The 21,444-nt window shown below is 35.1% G+C and overlaps 1 protein-coding gene across 17 annotated transcripts in view; it reads left to right on the forward strand.

Annotated features, from left to right (window-relative positions):
* Positions 1-20,162, forward strand: part of TMEM68 (transmembrane protein 68) — a 39,665-nt gene extending 19,503 nt beyond the window's left edge. For 15 of the 17 annotated variants that reach the window (XM_070481244.1, XM_014857766.3, XM_070481251.1 and 12 more), the window contains 4 exons: positions 2,003-2,196; positions 7,171-7,231; positions 9,001-9,140; positions 18,965-20,162. In XM_070481244.1, coding sequence (XP_070337345.1) covers positions 2,003-2,196; positions 7,171-7,231; positions 9,001-9,140; positions 18,965-19,069 — 500 coding nt within the window. In that variant the 3' untranslated portion in view covers positions 19,070-20,162. The remainder of the gene's footprint in view (positions 1-2,002; positions 2,197-7,170; positions 7,232-9,000; positions 9,141-18,964) is intronic. The other 2 variants (XM_070481243.1, XM_070481242.1) reach the window with 2 other exon arrangements.
* The last annotated feature ends 1,282 nt before the right edge of the window (positions 20,163-21,444 follow it).

Here is a 21,444-nt window from a genome sequence, read left to right on the forward strand (position 1 = left end):
CACCAAGCAGTGAATGAAATGACAATCTACTCAGTGCCTTTCATAGACATGGTTAATGTTTTGCGTATCCTTGTGTCACTAAAAAGCCCTTTCTGCTTTGTCTATAAACTAAATTGGCTATAAAAAATTTTTCTTTAGAAAGTAATATGATCACTTTATAATAAATTTGGAAACTAGAGAAGAGTAGACTATCATTATAATCTCACCACCCTAACATAGCCAGTTATCAGTTTGATTTATTTTGCTTCATTTTTGACTTGAATTTTTCACATATTTGCAAACCATTTTGAGTTCTTTTTAAAAAAATTTAATTTAGCATTAACATTTTCCCATATTTTATAAAGAATAGTTTTAATGTGTGACTAAAATACTTGATTAAGTAGTTTTCTCTTATGGAACATTAGGTTGTTTCCATTTTTTTTTTCTTTTTATACATAATAGAATGTGAATATTTTTATTTAACATTTGGCTTTTTTTTTTGTGGTGAGGAAGATTGTCCCTGAGCTAACATCTGTGCCAGTCTTCCTCTATTCTTTTTGTATATGGGATGCTGCTTCCACGTGGCTTGGTGAGGGTATGTAGGTCTGCGCCCAGGATCCGAAGCTGTGAACTCTGGGCCGCCAAAGTTGAGTACACAATCTTAACCACTACACCACTGAGCTGGCCCCTAGTATTTGGCTTTTAAACTATTTTTTTCCCCTTTATGATCTTGTAATTTATGAAACCTCTCCTGTTCATTTGTTATGAGAAATACATATAGTTAAATCAGTGAACTTTTAATGTAATGTAGGATGAAAACTATTTCAGTCTTAATAATATTTATAATCTTGCTTCAGATCCTTAAACCTATGAGAAGTTTGGTTAGTCTGTACAGTTTTCACTACCCATCCCCATATTTTCCAGTCTCAAGGAATAATGTATACTAACATCAGTCCTCTAAAGTTCCAGTTTAGGATTTGGTTAAAATATTTAATTACTGATAGAATTATTTCTTGCATCTATAAGTAGTTATAATTTGAAAAACTGTATAATATTAAGACCTAGAATTAGCTGTTCCTGAGTTAAATACTCACTTTATTAAAAACTCTTAGTGATTTTGCTATTATTATTGATTTTAAAAAATTTAATTGTGGGGCCTGGCCCGGTGGCGTAGTGGTTGAGTTTGCACGCTCCACTCCGGTGGTCCAGGGTTCACAGGTTCAGATCCCCAGCACGGAGTCAAGCCACACTATGGTAGCATCCCACATAAAATAGAGGAAGATTGGCACAGATGTTAGCTCAGCAACAATCTTCTTTAAGCAAAAAGAGAAAGATTGGCAAAAGATGTTAGCTTAGGGCCAAGCTTCCTTACCAAAAAAAATAAAAAAAAAATTGTGGAATTAACATCTAACTTTTCGTTTCAATAGGTTTGATTGTGGCTTGCCAATTTTGGCAGGGCTAAGCATAGTCAGATTCATGTTCTCTTGAGTGATTCTCTTATAGGGTTCAGCGAAGATTAGTTTAGTGATGGCTGATGGGTTACCATTTCTGATTGCACTAATAAATACTGTAGACAGTGTTTGGCCATGAGATGCAGTGGAAGGTGCTTTGGCCGTACATGCCTGGACCGGAATCTCTGCTCTGCCATTTGCTAAGTGTGTGACTTTGAGCAAGCTACTACTCTCTGAGCCAACTTTCCTCATCTGTAAAATGGGGATAAGAATCCCTGTTTTGCAAAGCTTCTGTGAATTTTAATTGAGTTTGAATACATAAAGTAGCCAGAGTAGTAGGTGATCACTAAGGAGGTGATCATTAGTAGGTGATCCAGAAGACATAATTATTACTTTACCAACAGTATTAATCTTACATTAACCCTAAGAGTTCTTGTTGATTTTAAAAAACGTAAAGAAGAACTTGCTGATTTAAGTATAGATAGTAAGTTGTGTAGATTGTGAAAATTTTTGTCTTAAAGAATTAGACAAGAAGTACTTAAGATATGTCTTCATCCTAATGTTTCTTACAGGGTTTAGTTTATTACTTGATGTATTTTGTGCTCTACATGGACCAAGAGAAAAATGTGTTGAAATTCTGAGGAGTGGTCACTTGTTAGCTATTTCACCAGGTGGAGTTCGAGAAGCCCTAATTAGTGATGAAACCTACAACATCGTATGGGGTAATCGTAAAGGCTTCGCTCAAGTTGCAATTGATGCAAAAGTGGTGAGTTGGATAAAACTAATTATTAAAGTAAAGCTAGGTTGAATTTAAAATAAATGCTTAAATAGTGAGCCAAAGTATATAAGAATGTAGATACTTACATTGCACTGTTTGAAAAATCAGTGTATATAGCTCTTTATAAGGTAACAATAGAGAAATATATTTCTTGTGCATGGGAAGCCATCTTTGAGAAAAATAAATCTGGAAATCTGGCAAATATATAGCAGAGTTTTATTTTACATTTCAAAATCTGGCTTCTTTTAATAGATTTGTAAAATTCTTTGTATTCCTTCAGTTATCTTTTTTCATACGTATAATCCAATTCTGTGTATTTTAATCTTTTGGTACAATTGAGTTGGCATATTTCGGTGCTGGTTGTTGGTTGGTTCTATTACAATTCTTTCATCTTTGACCAATTTATATAACAATAGGCCTCAAATAATATGTGACTCCTATCATTTTTTATCAACAAATGTGATCAGCTATCTAGTAGTATGAAGATGAGAAATAGATATTGATGTAATTTTGATATTTTTAAAAGACTTTATGAATGAATTAGTCACTAAAATTAAGTGTTGCTCTGGGATTCACTGTAATTATTCTACTTAGTAGACTGAAGAATGTGAAAGCCATTTGTCCCTTTCTTTTGCTTTGGTTAGTATTTCTTAGCTTTTTGGTCTCCATATTGTACTTTATCCTATGAAACACTTATTTATTACTTATGGAATGTTTCTTCTTTGTTTTCATTTTAGATTGTCTGTCAGAAAAAGAAATTATAGTACCTTTGACAAGGTGGTGGTGTTTTTTCAGGCCAGTTAGTTAGAATACTGTCAGTCCTTTCACATTTCACTTTTTTTGTATACCCATTGCTGCCACATAAAGAGACCAGTCTGCACCCTTAGCTTGCCTGTTCACCTTGCAAATACAGACTGTTGATTAAAAAGGAAAAGATTATGGGTGACTCATTCTAACCCAAGACCAGTATTTGAAGAAGAATGGAAATTTTTATATAAGTTTTTAGTTGCAAAGTTAAAGTGCATTGAGCTCTTGTTCTCTCCCGTACATGTGTGTATATACCTCCTAGAAGTAAGTTATTGCTACAGTGCTTTAATAATGTGATCCTAGTATAAGAGTTAATGTGCCTGCCCAAGCGCTTAACAATAGACAATGTAAAAATTTAAACACTACTGTCCTTCAGTAGATTGCCAACTCCCTGAGGACAAGGCCGTCCTTTATATTCTGAGTCCCTAGAACAATGACTAGCACTTAGTAGTCTATTTGTATTTGTTGAATTGAATTGATTTTTTTTAACACAATATTAAACATTACTAGAAAGGAGCTTTTTGAATTTAATTTTATGTTAATAGTATTAGTGATATAGAAAATTAACTTATAACACATTTTATTTTCCAAAAAGTCTTAAGTCCTGATATAGAAAACAAAACCTTAGACTATATGAATAATATAGAATACAAAAGGATATATGCACAATTGTACAAAAAGTAAGAAAAACCAATGTAATGTGTATTAAAGCAATGATAAAAGCTGAAAACCTAATCAAAGATAGTTCAATTTTTAGGCTTATATTTTGAAAGAATTATTTCTTCTAAGTTTTAAGATAAAAATGACAAAAATAGATTTGGAATCACATAAATTGATCATTGGATTCTAATTTCTCAGCTTTGAGTTTACAGTTTTAAGGAACATCATCTGGAAGAAGGCCTGAAAGAAAGAAATTATATAGAGAAAGAAACTCTTTTTTCCAATCCTTGAAAGAGTTTCTAGAGAATTGACATAATCTAGATAATTTAATTAAGGCTTTTATACAAAAACGAGAAAATTTAATAAACAGCCTTTTGTGAGTTTTAAAACAAAAGTCTTTAACATTTGCTGATTTACAAAATAGCAATATAAGTTTGATAAATATTGTACCACTTCAACTTTTTGTAGTGCTTTTAAAGGCTTTCTGTTGGTACTCCTGTAGTAAGTAGGTGACATATGTAATTATTCCAATGTTGCAGATGAGGAAACTCAGTCACAGAGAGATGAAGGGATGGAGGGATCGGGTCATGCAGCAAGGCAGAAGCAGAGCAGAGCAAACAGTTCAGGACTGCAGGCAACGGTGCTGTTGCCGTCCCTGACTGCGTTTCACAGTGAGTCTGCTGACCTTGAGATTAGAGGGGCCTTCCAGGTACATGAGGGAAATCTCTCAGTCATGTAAGGATATAGTTGTAAATGGCACAAGTATCCCGTCTGGAAAACCCCTTCACAGGCCTCACACAATTATTGTAAACTTTGAGTAAAAATTTAAGACTGTTGTTGCAGGATTAACTACATTTAAATTGTGACGTATAAATTAAATTGAAAAAAATCTAGATTGTCAGTGCAAGTTCATAAAATATTGGTAGAAAATATTTAAGGTTCATCTGAAAGTTACAGGCTTTTTGATATAACATAAATCTCTTATTTTGTGAGTTTCTGAGAATTATGATTTTGGTAAGTAGTTTTAGGTCGCTTCATATCTAAATAAGTTGGGAAAAAAATTTGCCCATTTACTCTAATTGGAAAACAACAGATGTAAAAGAAAATAGCATTTGTGTCAATAAAATTGTTTATGTGTATTATTGTAATCTATAAAAAACCTTTGAGATGGGAAAATTATTATTACCCCCATTTTTTACATGAAGGGTTAGACATGGTAAGTAACTTGTCAAATGTTTCCTGCTTTTTTTAGTGGCAAAGACTCCAAGACCATGTTAAATCGATTCCGCAAGACTGGTTTTACCAAAATACACCTTCTCTCTCTCTTGCACACATATGTGCACACACATACATACAAAGACACATGTATACATGTAAGCAGAATTTAATTCTGGGTTACTTATGCAGTTACCTTGTATACAAAGTATGTACAAGGAAAGGAATGAATAGTTGTTCTAGAGTATCCAGTTGTAACAAGGTAATATGGTTTGTGGCTTTAAGGCTGCAAGCTTGAATGCAAATTTAGAAACCATGTGTCCAGACTATAGCCTGGAATACCCAACCTGCTAGGGTAAGCTTTCTCCTGTTTAGTAGAGTCTAGAAAAGTCCACCTTCTGGAGAGTTAGCTATTTAAAGGAAGATATGTAACCTGAAGAGACTTTATAAAGTGAACACTTGAATACAACTTTGCGGTTCATGCTAGTCAGTAGACATAAATCCAGCAGTACTGGTCAGAGAAGGCAGAATGGTGTATATATATATATATATATATATATATGAGCTGAATGGTTTCTGTTCCTTTTTGGGCATTTTAAATTTTCACCTCTAAAGACATTTTATAGCTATTTAAGACATTAGGATTTCAACCTTTTATTTTACAAAACTAGTGGTGGTTTTCTAGATTATAATCTGAATTTTTTACAAAAGAGTCAGTATACTTTGTCTTATGTGTTAGCTGTGTCAGTTAACTCCATCAGATTTTAAATTCTTTACCTGACTACTTTTCTTTACCTGACTGCTCGTTTTTCTAACTGGTTTTAGGATTGCCACTGCCTATTTCTGCCTAATTTGTTAGAAGCAATGTCTCTCTGTTCTGTTTGTTCATTCATCACACTTTCTTTTAGCACTAAATCTGTTCCAGGCACTGTTCTAGGTGCCGGGGGTACAGTAGTGAACAAAGCAATGTCCCTGCTCTTAGGGGTCTTCCTTCTGGTGAGAGGAGAGATGCGATAAATAGATGATCAGTTACATGCGAGGCAATAAGTTTTATGAAGAAAGCTATACTTTTAGTCTCTTTCCTTCTGTCCACCGTATTTTACTGTTTTCCAAAGCTGAACAGGAATGACTTTTTAAATGTTAGCTTATTTAAATATTTCAAACTCTGCTCACTAAGGCAGGTAATTCTGATTTAGGCAAATGCTGATGGTAGACTACAAGTAGAGTGGTGCTCACTCCCTTCCCCAAGTTTTATCTATTGTAAAACATCATTTAATTTGGTATATTTTGTATACATGTTAAAGTGTTTCATTCAGTTTTTTATCTACTTCAGTTCCACCATAGCAAAACCTCCTTACATGATCCTTTGCTACTTCATCCATTGTTTTATGACGTTTAGTTAACGTCTCCATTTAAAAAAGTCATACTTAATCATTGATATTCATGGAAAAATAAAACCCATGAATATGTGAGCAGAAATCCTCTAAAACTGATATACAAAGTTCTTTTCTATATTTCCTTTTTCTTTTTGAGGAAGATTAGCCCCGTGCTAACATCTGCTGCCAATCCTCCTCTTTATTTTGCTGAGGAAGGCTGGCCTTGAGCTAACATCCGTGCCCATCTTCCTCCACTTAATATGTGGGATGCCTGCCACAGCATGTAGCTTGACAAGCGGTGCCATGTCCGCACCGGGGATCCGAACCGGCGGACCGCGGGCTGCCGAAGCGGAACGTGCACACTTAACTGCTGTGCCACTGGGCTGGACCCCGCTTTTCTTTTGAAGTGAATCTTGTAGTTACTTTTCATTGATGTTGGACATTTTTAGGTTTAATAAGCTCACACACAAAAAATGGACCCATCATTTAAATTTATATAAATTTGCTGTAGAGAGAATCTCTATCTTGTAACTTTTCCTTCAGTGAGCATACTATTCATTAGCACACTAAAACCAATTTAATTTACCAGATTCATTTTATTTAATGACATTATGATAACTGTAATCTTTATTTTGAGTTTCAGGTGATTATGTGGAATGATAGGAAAGCTGGTAAATGAAATACTAGATACTACCACTAGAGGGTGGTGCTTCCCATTTATATTTTTACAAATGATCAAGTTAAATTTAGTCTGATAAATCACACTAGTGATAAAGTATATCTTTATTTTAAAATACCCTATTTTCATAATCTTAAACAGGCTCTTAAAAGTTTGCATTAGTGACTCAATAGAGACATTGAATGGATTAATTTATTTACTTTTTAATTCAAATTCTCTCTTTAGCCCATTATTCCTATGTTTACACAAAATATTCGAGAAGGATTTAGATCACTTGGAGGAACAAGTAAGTTCTGATTCATATGGTTTTTATAATTATAATGTAGTATTTAGAATGTAATATTTTAAATATTTGGGCTTTTGAACTCTGTAAGGAATCCTATTGAATTGTCACTTTAGATAATGGATGTACTATTTAGATGTTTTTCTGTGTAAAGTCTAAATGATAACTGATTCTAAGTAATGGCAGTTCTTTAGTTAGATTTTTGTTGAGTCTCATATACATACTGAAGCTTATTTGTCAAGGGTTTTTTGAAATTACAGAGTGAATTATCTAATTTACTGTGTTAAACCATATTGTTGAGGTTTAGAACAAATTTACGTATTACTCAGACTATCTTCCTAACTTACCCCTGAAGGAATATGATGTTGAAATAAGATTAACAAGCTAAGGAGATACCATTTGCTTTGGTTTATTTCTGTTACTTCTTGCTTTTTGTTTTTTTTTTTTAAATATTTTGAACTACGATACATTTACATTGAAGAGTTCTTTTTGCCTACCTCTAATTTATTGATAACAGAATAATTTGGATCTAGTTATAGGAGTGATAACAGTTAGATTTGCTTTTTCTTTGCTGTATCTTTGTTGCTTTCTTTTATTTTGAAATTTTTGTAGTTTGTTTTTGTATCCACTGGTTTAGGTGTTCTAGCTAATTGATTATATTTTATATCCCTAGCACTGTATTGTTAGTGTTCCCATCCACATGCAACTCTCCTCCTGAAGACCTTTAAACTGCTGTTGTTTCTTTTATGTCTAATGTTAGTATATTGTTGGTATTCCATTATGTTTTTTAGGTCTTACTTTTTTTTTTCCAAATTTAAGTGGAAAGGCAGATTGATGTAATATTTAACTTTTGTTGTAGAATTATTTCTTCTAATTTTCTTTGGATTATTTCTGCAGAATTTAAGTTGCAACCCAGAAGTTATTCCTAATTTTGTTTCTTTAATTGTAAAGTGGTTTTAAAATTCTTTTTGACTTTTTCTTTTACATTAACAGTTGAATATCTCAAAAATTAGTCTAGTGATTTTTTTGAGTATTACTTTGGGTCTTTATATTCTCTGTTTCCTTATGTAAACAGTGTTTTAAAGTTTCAGTATAGTTCATGACTGTGTATTTCATGTTGCTTGCCGTTTTGGATTCATTTTTTTTTTAAACTTAGTCCATCAGTTTGTTTTACATTATTACCACTTCTAAAAATCTTGCTAAATTTCATTCTTGGTCATTTACATTAATAATTCCTTGCTTGTGTTTTTTTCAATTTACAATAATGTTTTTAGTCTTTACCCAGTTTATTGGATTTTTATTACCCATTTTAGTCTCAGGTTTACATTAATTTACCTTATGCTTCTTTTTTTTTCATATAAGTCATGTATTTGAGAGTCTCTAGATTTTTTAGCTTCTAGATTTGGTTGAAGTCTTTACCCTTTGTTTTGCCTTTTAGAATTCTCATATTTTTTAAAGATCATCTTTTCTTTTTGATTAACAAGCATTATTTTGTTGAGCACTTTTAGGTTTACAGAAAAATTGAGTGGAAAGCACAGAGGGTATATACCCCTCTCGTCCCCCAGTTTCTCCTATTAACATCTTGCATTATTGTGGTACGTTTGTAACAATTGATGAGAAGCTCATCTTTTAAAAAAAAATACTGTATTAATTGCCAGGAGATGATACTGTTTTCCACCTTGCTCGAAGTCTTACGTATTACAGTTTGAAAGTTTACAATTACATTCTCAGAATATTTAACCAATTAAAATGATTTTGTTACTTTAAAACAGGGTTTTTTAGGTGGCTTTATGAAAAATTCCGCTATCCATTTGCTCCAATGTATGGAGGTTTTCCAGTGAAGTTACGCACCTATTTAGGGGATCCCATTCCGTATGATCCAAAGATAACAGCAGAAGAATTAGCTGAAAAGGTGAATTATTCCTTATTTCTTAGTCTTTGGATGGATTTTTGCTTTCAATTATCATATTAAAAATTTATTTATTTATTCATTTATTTATTCATTCATTCAATAAACATGTTTCAGATCTGTGGGGACTTTCCACCCAGGGGACATTTGGTTATGTCTGGAGACATTTTTTATTGCCACGATGGATAGGACTTGGGAGGTGGTGGTGCTACTGGCATCCAGTTGGTATAGGCCAGGGATGCTGGTAAACATTCTAAAATGCACAAGACAGCCCCCACAACAAAGAACTGTCCATTCTAAACGGGCAGTATGCTGACATTGAGAACCCCTGTTCTTGGCACTGATAGTTATGGAGTTTTGTAAGTGATGTTCAGAAAAAGAAAGCTTTGACCTCCATGAAAAGAAAGAAATTGTTCCTGTCTGGTAGAAATATCTTGGGAGGAAAATGGAATCGTGTTTAAGAGTGTGGATTATGAAGTCAGGTTGTTCCTGGCTCTGCTATTTGCTTGCTGTGAGACCTTGGGCAGTCCCCACCTCACTCTCCTAGTCTGCAGAGCAGAGAAGAGGATAGTACCCACTCATAGTTATCCCTGAGGAGTGCATGGGGTTCTTCATGTTGATTGTTTAGAACAATGTCTGGCAGATAGTAAGTGCTCCATGAATGCTGGCTTACTGTTGTCATGGTCCACTGGGGCGGATAAATAACGGGATCGGTGTTTATAACATGATAAGTGTTACCACAATGGTGTGCCTATGGCAGAGTTTCTCACCCCGGGCACTATCGACATTTTATTACGGGGCCTGTCCTGTGCATTGTGGGATATTTACCACCATCCCTGGCCTCTACTCACTAGATGCCACTAACTCTCCCCCTCCCCACCTCTCACCAGTAATGACAATTAAAAAGTGTCTCTAGACACTGCCATATGTCCCCACAGAGGGCAAAATCTCCCCTGGTTAAGAACTGCTGTGCAGGGTATTATGGAAGCACAAAGGAAAGGCATCTAAATTAGATCAGGGACGCCTCCTTGAGGGAGGTAATACTTGGACTGAGTTCTGAAAGACAAGAAGGGATTAGCTGGGCAAAGAGTAATGAGGTAGAGGAAACTGAATGTTTAAAGGGACGGCAACATGAAATAGTAGAAAATCTTTGGGAAGTTGAGGGTAGTCTGGTTTAGCTACTAGGGAGATTGCAGGAGATGAACCTAGAAATGTAGGGAGGGTCTGGACTGTGATGGCCTAAAATTGATTTTGTTTCCTGGAAGCCAGGGGAGCTGTTGAGAGCAGACGACTGAGGTAGTAGGTTTGCATTTTGAAAGATCACTAGAAGCAAGATGGAGGCTGACTTTGCATGAGACCAGTAGAAGCTCAAAGGGGAAGGAGACTGCTTTGTGAGGGAAAAGTAGGCAAAGCTTCCTAGAATGAGAGCATCTGTGGTGGGTTTTGAAAGATGGGCATGACTTGGACGTGTGGACTTGGGGCGGGGGGGAAGCGTATGAACAAAGAAACAGTGGAAGGAAAGCTGACCGCTTATACCAACAGTGCTGAGCAGTCTGATGTGATTAGAATAGCAAGGTTGGGATAGACCTAATAAATTCTCCTCCAGGAATTTTGCAAAGCACATTAACGTGTTAAAGGTTCTAGGGAGCCCTGCAGTAAAGGGATCTATTTAACTTTGTTTCAAAGAGCATTTCCCAGTCTCATCTGACCAAAACTCTTTCCCTGTTTTCCCGTGAATAGCACTTAATAATAGCTGTGGAATAAAGTTGGGGGATCACTAGCTTAGTGGGTAGAGTTTGGTTAAGATCAAACTGGGAAAGTAAGTAGGAGCTACATTTTTAGCCCCTTAAATATCAGACTAGGGAATTGGTCTACCAAATACATTTCAATTGGGGTTGGCCTCTGTTTGCAAGTGGCTTACATTGGTTCCACTCAAATTTTTTTGGCCGAGGCAAGCAGATGTATGACCTCTTCCTCTACAATGGTTTGTGAAAATGACTCTAGCAATTGTGATTATGTAGATACATATAAATAAAAGTGCAGAGGTTATACTATTTTTTTTTTTAGTTTTCTTATTTATTTATTTTTTTGTGAGGAAGATTGGCCCTGAGTTAACATCTATTGCCAATCTTCCCTTTTTGCTTGATGAAGATTGTTGCTGAGCTAACATCTGTGCCAATCTTCCTCTATTTTGTATGTGGGACACCGCCATAGCATGGCTTGATGAGCGGTATGTAGGTCCTCTCCCGGGATCTGAACCCGTGAACCCCAGGCCACCGAAGCAGAGCACATGAACTTAACCACTGGTCTGGGTCCTAGTTTATTTTTTAAGAGGTGAGGTTATGCTATGAATTTTTGTCTCTAGTTCCCAGAACAGTGTTAGGTGTTTAACTAGATCTCAGTAAATATTTGAGGAATGAATGAATTAGATAATGATCTCCTTATTTACTTGAAAGGGAGAGCAAAGTACAAACTTGAGAGATTTTACAGCGATAGAGTGTACCACACTTGAAAACTAATTCTATATAGTTACCTGCAGGATATCCAGGTATATATTTATGTACATAGGTTTTTGGAAATATTGTACTAGAGTTTGGGAGAGAAGTCAGAATCGGTGATAAGGATTTAGGAGACATTTGTACTGAGACGATTACTGAAGCCATGAGCTTTACACGGCAGATTAGAGAGAGATTAGAGGACTGAGGAGAGACTGGGAGACGTAACATTTAAGGAGTGGGCCAAGGAAGTACTGTCAAAGCTGACTGAGAGGGACGTGGCGGAGATGTAGGATAACAAGTCAGGTTGTATGAGAGAAGTCAGCAAGTGAGGTTTGTAAAAAAATAGGACTGAACAGTAACATTAGTTCCTGCAAAGAGGTCGAGGAAGATGAGCATGAGAAAAGACCACTCAGTTTGCGATTATACTTTCAAAGAGTATAAAACTACATAAGAAGCAACAAATATCTTGCAATTGAATCACCTAGGAAATAGGATGAGGTATTTTGATTATAACTTTTACACCAGCCTTTTGTATACATAGCCTGACTTTTAAAAAATGTTTTAAATTATGATCAGAAACACGTAAGTTTATCAACCATGTTGAAGTGTGCAGTTCAGTAGTATGAAATGTCTTCCTGTTGTTGTGCAGCAGCTCTCTAGAACCTTTTCATCTTGTAGAATGAAATCTCGGTACCCTCTGACACCAACTCCCCATTTCCTTCTTTCTTCTTTTTCATATATATCCATCAACACTTTATTTGGGTTCCTTTACGGGCTGCACAAGATTCTTTTCTATTTCCCAGCTTTATTGAGATATAATTGACATATAACATTGTGTAAGTCTAAGGTGTACAATGTGAAGATTTGATACATGTATATATTGTGAAATGATTACCATAATAAAGTTAGTTAACACCTCCATTATCTCACATAATTAACCATTTTTTTTGTGTGTGTGACAAGATTATTTAAGATCTACTCTCTTAGCAACTTTCAAATGTATAAGATGGTATTCTTAACGGTAGTCACCATGCTGTTCATTAGATCCTCAGAATTTACTCATAACTGGAAGTTTATACCCTTGACCAGCATCTTCCCATTTCCGCCACCTCCCAGACCCTGGCAACCACCAGTCTACTCTCTGTTTCCATGAATTCGGCTTTCTTAGCTTCCACATAGAAGTGAGATCATACACCAACCCTCTGTTTCCTCCTTCCCCCAGCCCTTGGCAGCCACCATTCTACTTTGTGTTACTGTGAGTTTGACTACTTTAGATTCCTCATATGAGTGGAATCATATACTATTTGTCTTTTTGTGACTTGCTAAGTGTCATTTCACTTAGGATGATGTCCTCAAGTTTCATGCATATTGTAGCATGTGACAAGGTTTTCTTCTTTTTCAAGGCTTCATAATGTTCCACTGTATGTATATACCATATTTTGTTTATCCATTCTATTCATTGATGGACATTTGGGTTGCTTCCATTTTCTTGGCTGTTGTGAATAATGCTACAGGGAACATGGATGTGCAATTATGTCTTCAAGATCCTGCTTTTAATTCTTTTGGCTGTATACCCAGAAGTAGGATTGCTGGATCATATGATAATTATATTTTTAATTTTTTGAGAAACCTCCTCCATACTGTTTTCCATAGTGGCTATGCCATTTTACATTCCCACCAACAGTGTCCAAGGGTTCCAATTTCTTCACGTCCTAATCAACACATTATTTTCTGGAGGTTCTTTATAGTAGCCATCCTAATGGATGTGGCTGGTATCTCATTGTAGTTTTGATTTGCATTTCTCTAGTGATTAATGATGTTGAGCAACTTTTCATAACTTTTTGGCCGTTTGTCTTTCTTCTTTGGAGAAATGCCTGTTCAAGTCTTTTGCCCATTTTTTAATTGTATTATTTGGGTTTTCTTTGTTGTTGAGTTATAGAAGTTCTTTATATATTCTGGATATTAACCCCTTATCAGATAGATGATTTGCAAATATTTTCTCCCATTCCATAGGTTCCTTTTCACTCTGTTGGTTTTTTCATTTATGTGCAGAAGTTTTTGAGTTTGTTATAGTTCCATTTGTCTACATTTGCTTTTGTTGCCTGTGCTTTTGGTATCATATTCAAGAAATCATTACCAAATCTAATGTCTTGAAGATTTTTCTCCTGTTTTCTTCTAGGAGTTTTATACTTTTAGGTCTTATGTTTAGGTCTTTAATCCATTTTGAGTTAATTTTTGAGTATAGTATAAGGTACACATCAAACTTCATTCTTTTTCATGTAAATACCTAGTTTTCCCACCACCATTTTTGAAGAGACTGTCTTTTCCATATTGTATGATCTTGGCACCCTTGTCAAAGATCATTTGACCCTATATACAAAGGTTTAATTCTGGGCTGTCTGTTTTGTTCCATTGGCTTGTATGTCTATCTTTATGCCAGTACCACACTGTTTTGATTACTGTAGCTTTGTAATGTGTTTTGAAATCAGTGAGTGTGAGGCCTGTAACTTTGTTCTTTTTTAATTCAAGATTACTTTGGCTATTCAGGGTCCTTTGAAATTCCATATGAATTTCAGGGTGTTTTTTTCTATTTCTGCAAAAAATACTGCTGGGATTTTGATAGAGGTTGCCTTGAATCTGTAGATCACTTTGGATGGTGTGGACATCTTAACTATATTAAATCTTCCAATCCATGAACATAGGATATCTTTCCATTTATTTGTGTCTTCCTTAATTTCTTTCAGCAGTGTTTTATGGTTTGCAGTGTACAAAAATTCCTCCTCCTTGGCTAAGTTTATTCCTAAGTATTTTATTCTTTTTGATGCTGTTATAAATGAGATTGTTTTCTTATTTTCTATTCAGATTGTTCATTGTTAGTGTATAGAAACACAACTGATTTTTGTGTGTTGATTTTATATCCTGCAACTTTGCTGAATTGTTTATTACTTCTAATAGTTTTTTGTGTGGAATCTTTAGAGTTTTCTATGTATAAAATCATGTCATCTGTGAGTAGAAATAATTTTACTCTATCTTTTCCATGCATACTCTGATTAAATCCTCACATCTACCTTATAAGGTAGCTCTCTTATTGCTGTTTTACACATGAGAAAACTGGATGAGTTATTCAGCTTTGCTAGCTTATGCTGTGATAATAACCAACCACAGAATCTTAGAGACTTAGGACAATAAAGCTTTCTTCTTGTTCATGTTGTGTTTCCCCTGAGGTCCATGTCTTTATTCTGGGATTCACCTGAAAGAACCCCATGTGGGATGTTGCCATTTGCATGGTCAAAAGAAAAGGTTAGGAGTGCAACCATGAGATGGCCCTTAAAGTTTCTGTTTTAAAGTGGCTCGCTCACCCCCACTGACATTTTATTGGCCAAAGCAGTCACATGGCCACCTTGGACTTTAGTGGGGCAGGACCTGGATTCCTCCCACAGGGATGGCCCAGAAGAGAGGGGCCTAGGAGGCAGAGGGGATGAATGACTGTAATACGCTCTGCCTTACTGGGACTCGGCAAGGTCAGACATTTAGAAAAGGATGTGCAGCTGAAGTAGCTGTAATGTTGTATTAGATGAGACCGTTCAAACCAAGCAGCTGATATGGAGGAAGTTTCGCAAAAGTAACATTAATGATACGTTATGTGCCTCGTGTATGAACTTCATTCTTAGAAAACTTACCTCCAGTTACTCTGCTGGTTCATTAAGTATACTCACAGTTTATTGCTCTCCTTTTCCTGAAAGTAAAACCCCATGACACTGGTTTCCCGGGTCAGGACCTGCTCTCCACACAGTGCGACTCTTCTCTCAGCCACAAGCGATACCTTCCTGAGATGGCTCCGGGAGCCTTCCACCAGGGCTGAGACCTCCCCCCGTGACGCTGTTCGGCCCCCACACACTTTCTGTTAATATAGCACATTTCTTTGCTGCTTCCTGACAAACTCTTTCTTCTTTAGGATATAACTGAATTCTGTTTTGTTCTTTTTAAATTTTTTCTTGCCTATCAGGATTTAAGTGAGTCAGAGCTACTTAAGACTGCTTTTTACAAATACTGTCTATTTTTATGGTCACAATAGAAGGTAGTGGAGAGAGAAGGGGAAAAAAAGCCTGGATGCTAATCCCCTTTCTCCCGCTAGGCAGCAGTGCCACTTTGGATAGCTGCCATGCTCTTCTCCTGCCTTGGTTTCCTTATTTGTAGAATGGGGAAATCGAACTAGGTGATCTCAGAGGTTTCTTCCAGGTCTAAAATTAAATGATTCCTGTTCCCTTATTTTTCTCAGTTAAGGAAAATATATTACTGATAGTTAAACTCCAGTAATTTTTCATATGATAGAAAAATTTACTCACATTCATGTCTCTGGTAGAGTTAGATATTTTGTGTATTAAAATATATAAATGTAGTAAAATCTTAACTAATTCAAGTTAAGTAAGAAAGAAAAGGCCTTTCCAAATCATTGAAATACCTCAGTTATTGCCCCCAGTTACTTTATGGACTTTATTATACAATACTTAAAGTAACAGAAGTAGTCTACCAAAGCATAGGTTAGTAGAATTTCTTGAGGGAATTTGCTTAAATATATAGTTGCCATATCCATATTTTTTATTGTAAATTGTCATTATTGAACTAAAATATACTTGAAATAATACTTGAAATTTTCCTTTTGTAAATATATCGTTGTGATTTTCCCATCTTCATTGTTAATAATATAAGCATAAACTATAGCATAATGACCCCTGGATTATCACAAACTCAAAATTACTAGCATCCAAATTAATGTAGAAATGAAACTTCATTTAAAAAATGGATGATAGACTGTTCAGGTATTTGATTGTGGAGAATGACCATTTTGTAAACACTATCTAAATCTGAATTAAAATACCCTGTGCTGATGCTGAAGAGGACACCTGGGATATTTCCTTAAAGTTCTCTCAGTCTTAATCCCTCTGTTGTTTTGTTTCCATGTTTACACTTTCTGTCTCTTTGCCTCTCTCTACATTCTTATACACACATCCACATATAAATACATTTATATAAATAATATATATAAATATAATATACATATTAAAGTAGAAAGAAGATGGAGAGAAGTAGATAGATTTGCATGGTATTGAGGAGGTGAAACTAATGGATGCCGTCAGTGGATTGAGTGTTATGAATGAGAAGCGTGAGTTAAGGATGACTCCCAGGCTTTGGCTTGGCTAGATTCATGGTAGTGTCATTTGCTGAAATAGGGAACTCAGGAAAGGACAGAGTGTGAGGGAGAAAGAAGGTTAGGCTAGTCTTGAATTGAGCAGTTTGAATTTGAGGTGCCTTTAAAATATTCAAGGGAAGTCTTATTGAACGTTCCTATCTGTAGCTGAGAGGGCTGGAGATAGAAATTTGAGAATCATCTGCAAATGGGTGGTAATTAAAGCTGTGGAAATGGGTAAGATTACTGAACCTTTGAAGAATAAGTCAGTGCCTGATTCTGGGATTATAAATCTGCAAAAAGAGGTTGAAAGGCCAAAGCTAGCTTTTCTTCAAGTGTGTGAGTTCCAGAAGCAAGTTCAATGGTGATTGAGAAGTCAATTAGGATTAAAAGGACGTCCATTGGATTTAGTGACAAAAGGAGGTTGTTGGTGATCTTTCCAAGAGTTGTATTTTCTTAATGCAAAGCCCTGATATTTCTTCACCCAGCAATCATTCCTTGACACCTCAATTTGTACTGAACAAGTTCTGTTCTTTTTCACTTGGTATTTAACTCCATTCACTACTTAATTGAAACCTAATTTTAAAGCCTTATGCCACCCAGCTTATGAACGCATACCTGAAACTCCAGCAGAACCCTCCAACTTGCCTTTCCTTAGACAGTGTTTCCCGGTGGTCTTTCTCCTCATGCTCCTTCCTTATGGAAATCTTACTGGTCCTTGGAGACCCAGACTGAACAGTACCTCTGTTCATGCGTCCTTCCCTGATCACTGCCCACCAAAGGGGCTCTTGGTCTGAATTTTCACACCTTCTTTTCACATTTCAGATGATATGTCTCACAAATGATCTTATATTTTACTTACTTTGTACTTGATTATGCTTATTGAGTTATGTCCTCATTGAGATTAGAAACTTAGTTCACTAACATTATAGCTTTCAAAGCATCTAATATTTTCTGAATGAATGAATAAAATTTTAAAAAATACTTCACAGAACACGACCTGTGTGTTAGTCACTGTACGAAGTACCTGAAGACACGGTTTCAATTTCATTTAATTCTTATAGTAAGTGTATGAAATAGTTCTTATTCCACAGACATGAAAACTTGTGGTTTAGAGAGGTGTATTTTTTAAATACATCTTTGGGCTAGGGTTTATTAATTATATTTAAAAAGAGATGAAGGTCCAAGATTATAAAAAAGAAGGCTCATTGAAAGGTTGGCATCTAAAAGGAAGCGTGTTTGCATGTCATGCATGCACTATCTGTATGCATAAAACATTTTCTTAGATAGCCACAAACTGATTTAAAAGTAAAAATTGTTGAGGTTGGCCCAGTGGCATAGTGGTTAAGTTCGCATGCTCCACTTTGGTAGCCTGGGGTTTGCAGGTTTGGATCCTGGGCACGGACCTACATACTGCCCGTCAAGCCATGCTGTGGCAGTGTCCCACATACAAAGTAGAGGAAGATGGGCACGGATGTTAGCTCAGGACCAATCTTCCTTACAAAAAAAGAAGGGTAAAAAGTGTTGAAATTTGTCATGAATTTAATGGGAAACAAATAGTTTTAGAAGATTTCTTGATATATCCTAATTGACTTTTCTGTTGCTATGACTTAATTTAAATTCCTGGTAAACTATCTAGAAATTAAGGTAATGAACGAAGATTATCAGCTCATTCATAGTTTTCCTCACTTTTTCCTGTTGTGTTGCCTGAGGTAATTGGTAGGTCTGGTGATGAAAGAAAAATACACAGAAGTTTATTACTGGCTGGAAAGGAGTGAAGCTACCACCTGGCTGCTAGAAAATTTCCTGCTACTTTTTTTCTTCGGATTTTTTTTCAGTCCTTTGTAGTGTTTAATGTGTGCAAGGCATTGCTGTGCTCAATGCTCGAGAAACACTAAGCTGTATCTTAAGGAGCTTACGATCGGGGTAGGACATAGCCCTGTGGACACTAACTGTGATTCATGCGTAAGTGTAAGAAATATGCTCTGGGTGTCTGAGGAGGAAATGATCAATTCTGAGGAGAGATGGCTGCCACATTAGGGAGGGCCTCTTGAAAGTAGTGGTATAGTAAATCTTCACAAAATAAATGATCTATATTGAGAACTAAAAGAATAATGGCTTTTCTTTTGTTTTCTTAATAGACAAAGAATGCTGTTCAAGCTTTGATTGATGAGCACCAAAGAATACCGGGAAACATCATGAGTGCTTTGTTAGAACGTTTCCATAAAAAACAAAAGATCAACTAGAAGATGATTTGATACATTTATATTAATATGTGTGTCTCTAGTACTGTCTTCTAAATTTTGTAGGTACTACAATAAGTATTTTTTAACAAATCATGTTAATAAGCATCTTTTGCTGAACTTGGTTAAAATTGTATTGTCAGTTTTGTGTTTGCAATCAAATGTGTCAAATTTAAACAGTAACTCATTAATGCCTATTAATTCAGAAAATGATCATGTTTCTTTTTATAAATTCCTAATGTATGATAAACATTTAGATTCTTAAAGTTAAGTTTATTAATAAGAGCAATTTATGTTAAACAAACATTCCGAAATATGCGTCTAATTTCTGTATCTGTTGCACTGAGGTAATTTTGCGAGATGGCATAACCTAGGGTTTAGGACAGACGCTTAAGTTAGAAAAGAAAATGCGCTTTCCTCTTCCTTTCATGATCTTGGGCAAATCGTGTAATGCTTTCGTGCCTCAACAATTCACTTTTTAAAAACATGTTATACTATGGTGAGCAATATTATTTTAAATTCTTTATATTTGCTGTGGTTGATAACCATAGAACCGAAATTATAAGTGAATTAATTAAACAATACCAAGATCTTTTAGAGTTTATGTATATATTTTGTTTATAAGATGTTTAAATTATTCCTTCAGATATGATGTCGAGTTGCCAAGCACAATGAAAAACATGTATTGCTTTTCATAATGAATAAAATGTAGAAAAAATAAAATTTCTAATTATTATTATTTTTTTAGTATTGTGTTTTTAATGAGAATCTGTGAACAAACAGTATAGGGTGTGCTGTACATTGTCAGCCCTTACTATGGCATTTAATAGTGTCAGGTTAAAATCACTGTTGTGCTGTGTTTCATATCTTAGAAGTGGATTCTAGGCTGATGACAGCGGAGCTAAAGAAAGCTCTGCTTTTGCTCCGTATCGTGGCTTGTTCAGTTTGACTTTGCAACTAGTCAGATGGTTTATTGTTTCATTAAAAATATACTTGAATGATGAATTTATGTGAACACAAAGCTTTCTGAAAAATTAATGGCTTTCAATTTGTTGTCTCCTTGAAATCTGAATTTTAAAAGTATTTAAATGGAATAGTACCAGAAATCAAATGCAGTATCTCTTCTTCCTTTATAGATATTAAATTACTTGGATTTTTGTATAACAAGTGTATATGTATGATATGTGTAATGTGTATAAAATTAAACAACATAAAAATAAAAGTCAAACTGCATTGTAATTCATTTTCTTGTGAAGTTGCATGTGTGACATTTTCTTATTTTAAACTGATTTTTTTGTTTTATTGTTTATACTTTCTCACCCACAATCATAATCATCTATCTCAGCCACAATGAATAAACCTTACTTTCCAATGTAATAAGTATATTTGAATTTCAATTTCAGTGAAAAGACTCAATTAATGATTATTTGCAGCTTTTTTCCCCTCTAGCAGTTTGCAGTGTTTATTTAAAATTGATAAATATTTCCAGAATGAATGAATAAATGATCATAAAGTGAATGAGAATAATGTTTCTGGGCAACTATTGGATTTTAAAAACTGAAGAAAAAGCAACATTCATTGCTAATGTAGCAAAAGCGATCATTTTTTGCAGTAAAGTTTACTGCTTTACTTAAAACCGTTTTTGTTCTCTGATACTCGAACAGGAAGGCTTCCTGTCTTGCTTGATACGAGATTTTTATCTTTGCTATTTTATCTTTGAATTTAAATCTCACGTAGAAGAATGAGAGAATATGACTAAATATAGAAATATAAATAATAATGGAAAGAGGGTGTTCTTGACCCTTTTTGAAGGGAGTGTTCACAAGTCAGAATCTGAGGAAAGGTAGAGACTCTCCAGAAGCATGAACATGGCACACTTTTATGGAAATCTTTCATACCCTTTTTAAAAAAACTTTCATTTTGAAACAGTTTTAAATTTACAAAAAATTTGCAATAATAGTGCAGAGTACTCTCATAAACTCTTCACCCGGATTCACCAGTTGTTGTGGCACATTTGTTTTATTCCTTTCACACACCCCTCCTCCTCTCTCTCTCTCCATGTAGATAGCTATAAAATTTTTTCTCCTGAGTCATCTGAGAGTAAATCGCAGACACCATGTCCCTTACCTTTACCCTTGACTGTAAGGCCATCTGTTTGCAGCACCACATAGCAATGACCAAAATCAAGAAATTTATCATTGCCATAATAGTATGATGCAATCTGAAGACTGAGTTCAAATTTTACCAGTTGTCTCAATAATGTCCTTTCTATCAATTTCTCTTCTTATCCATGGTTCATAGCAGGATCACACATGGCATTTAGTTTTCCCCTCTTGTTAGTCACCTGTAACTGGAATGATTCCCCAGCCCTTCTTTGT

This window comes from Equus asinus, chromosome 12, assembly GCF_041296235.1.
Source record: "Equus asinus isolate D_3611 breed Donkey chromosome 12, EquAss-T2T_v2, whole genome shotgun sequence".
Lineage (NCBI taxonomy): Eukaryota > Metazoa > Chordata > Mammalia > Perissodactyla > Equidae > Equus > Equus asinus.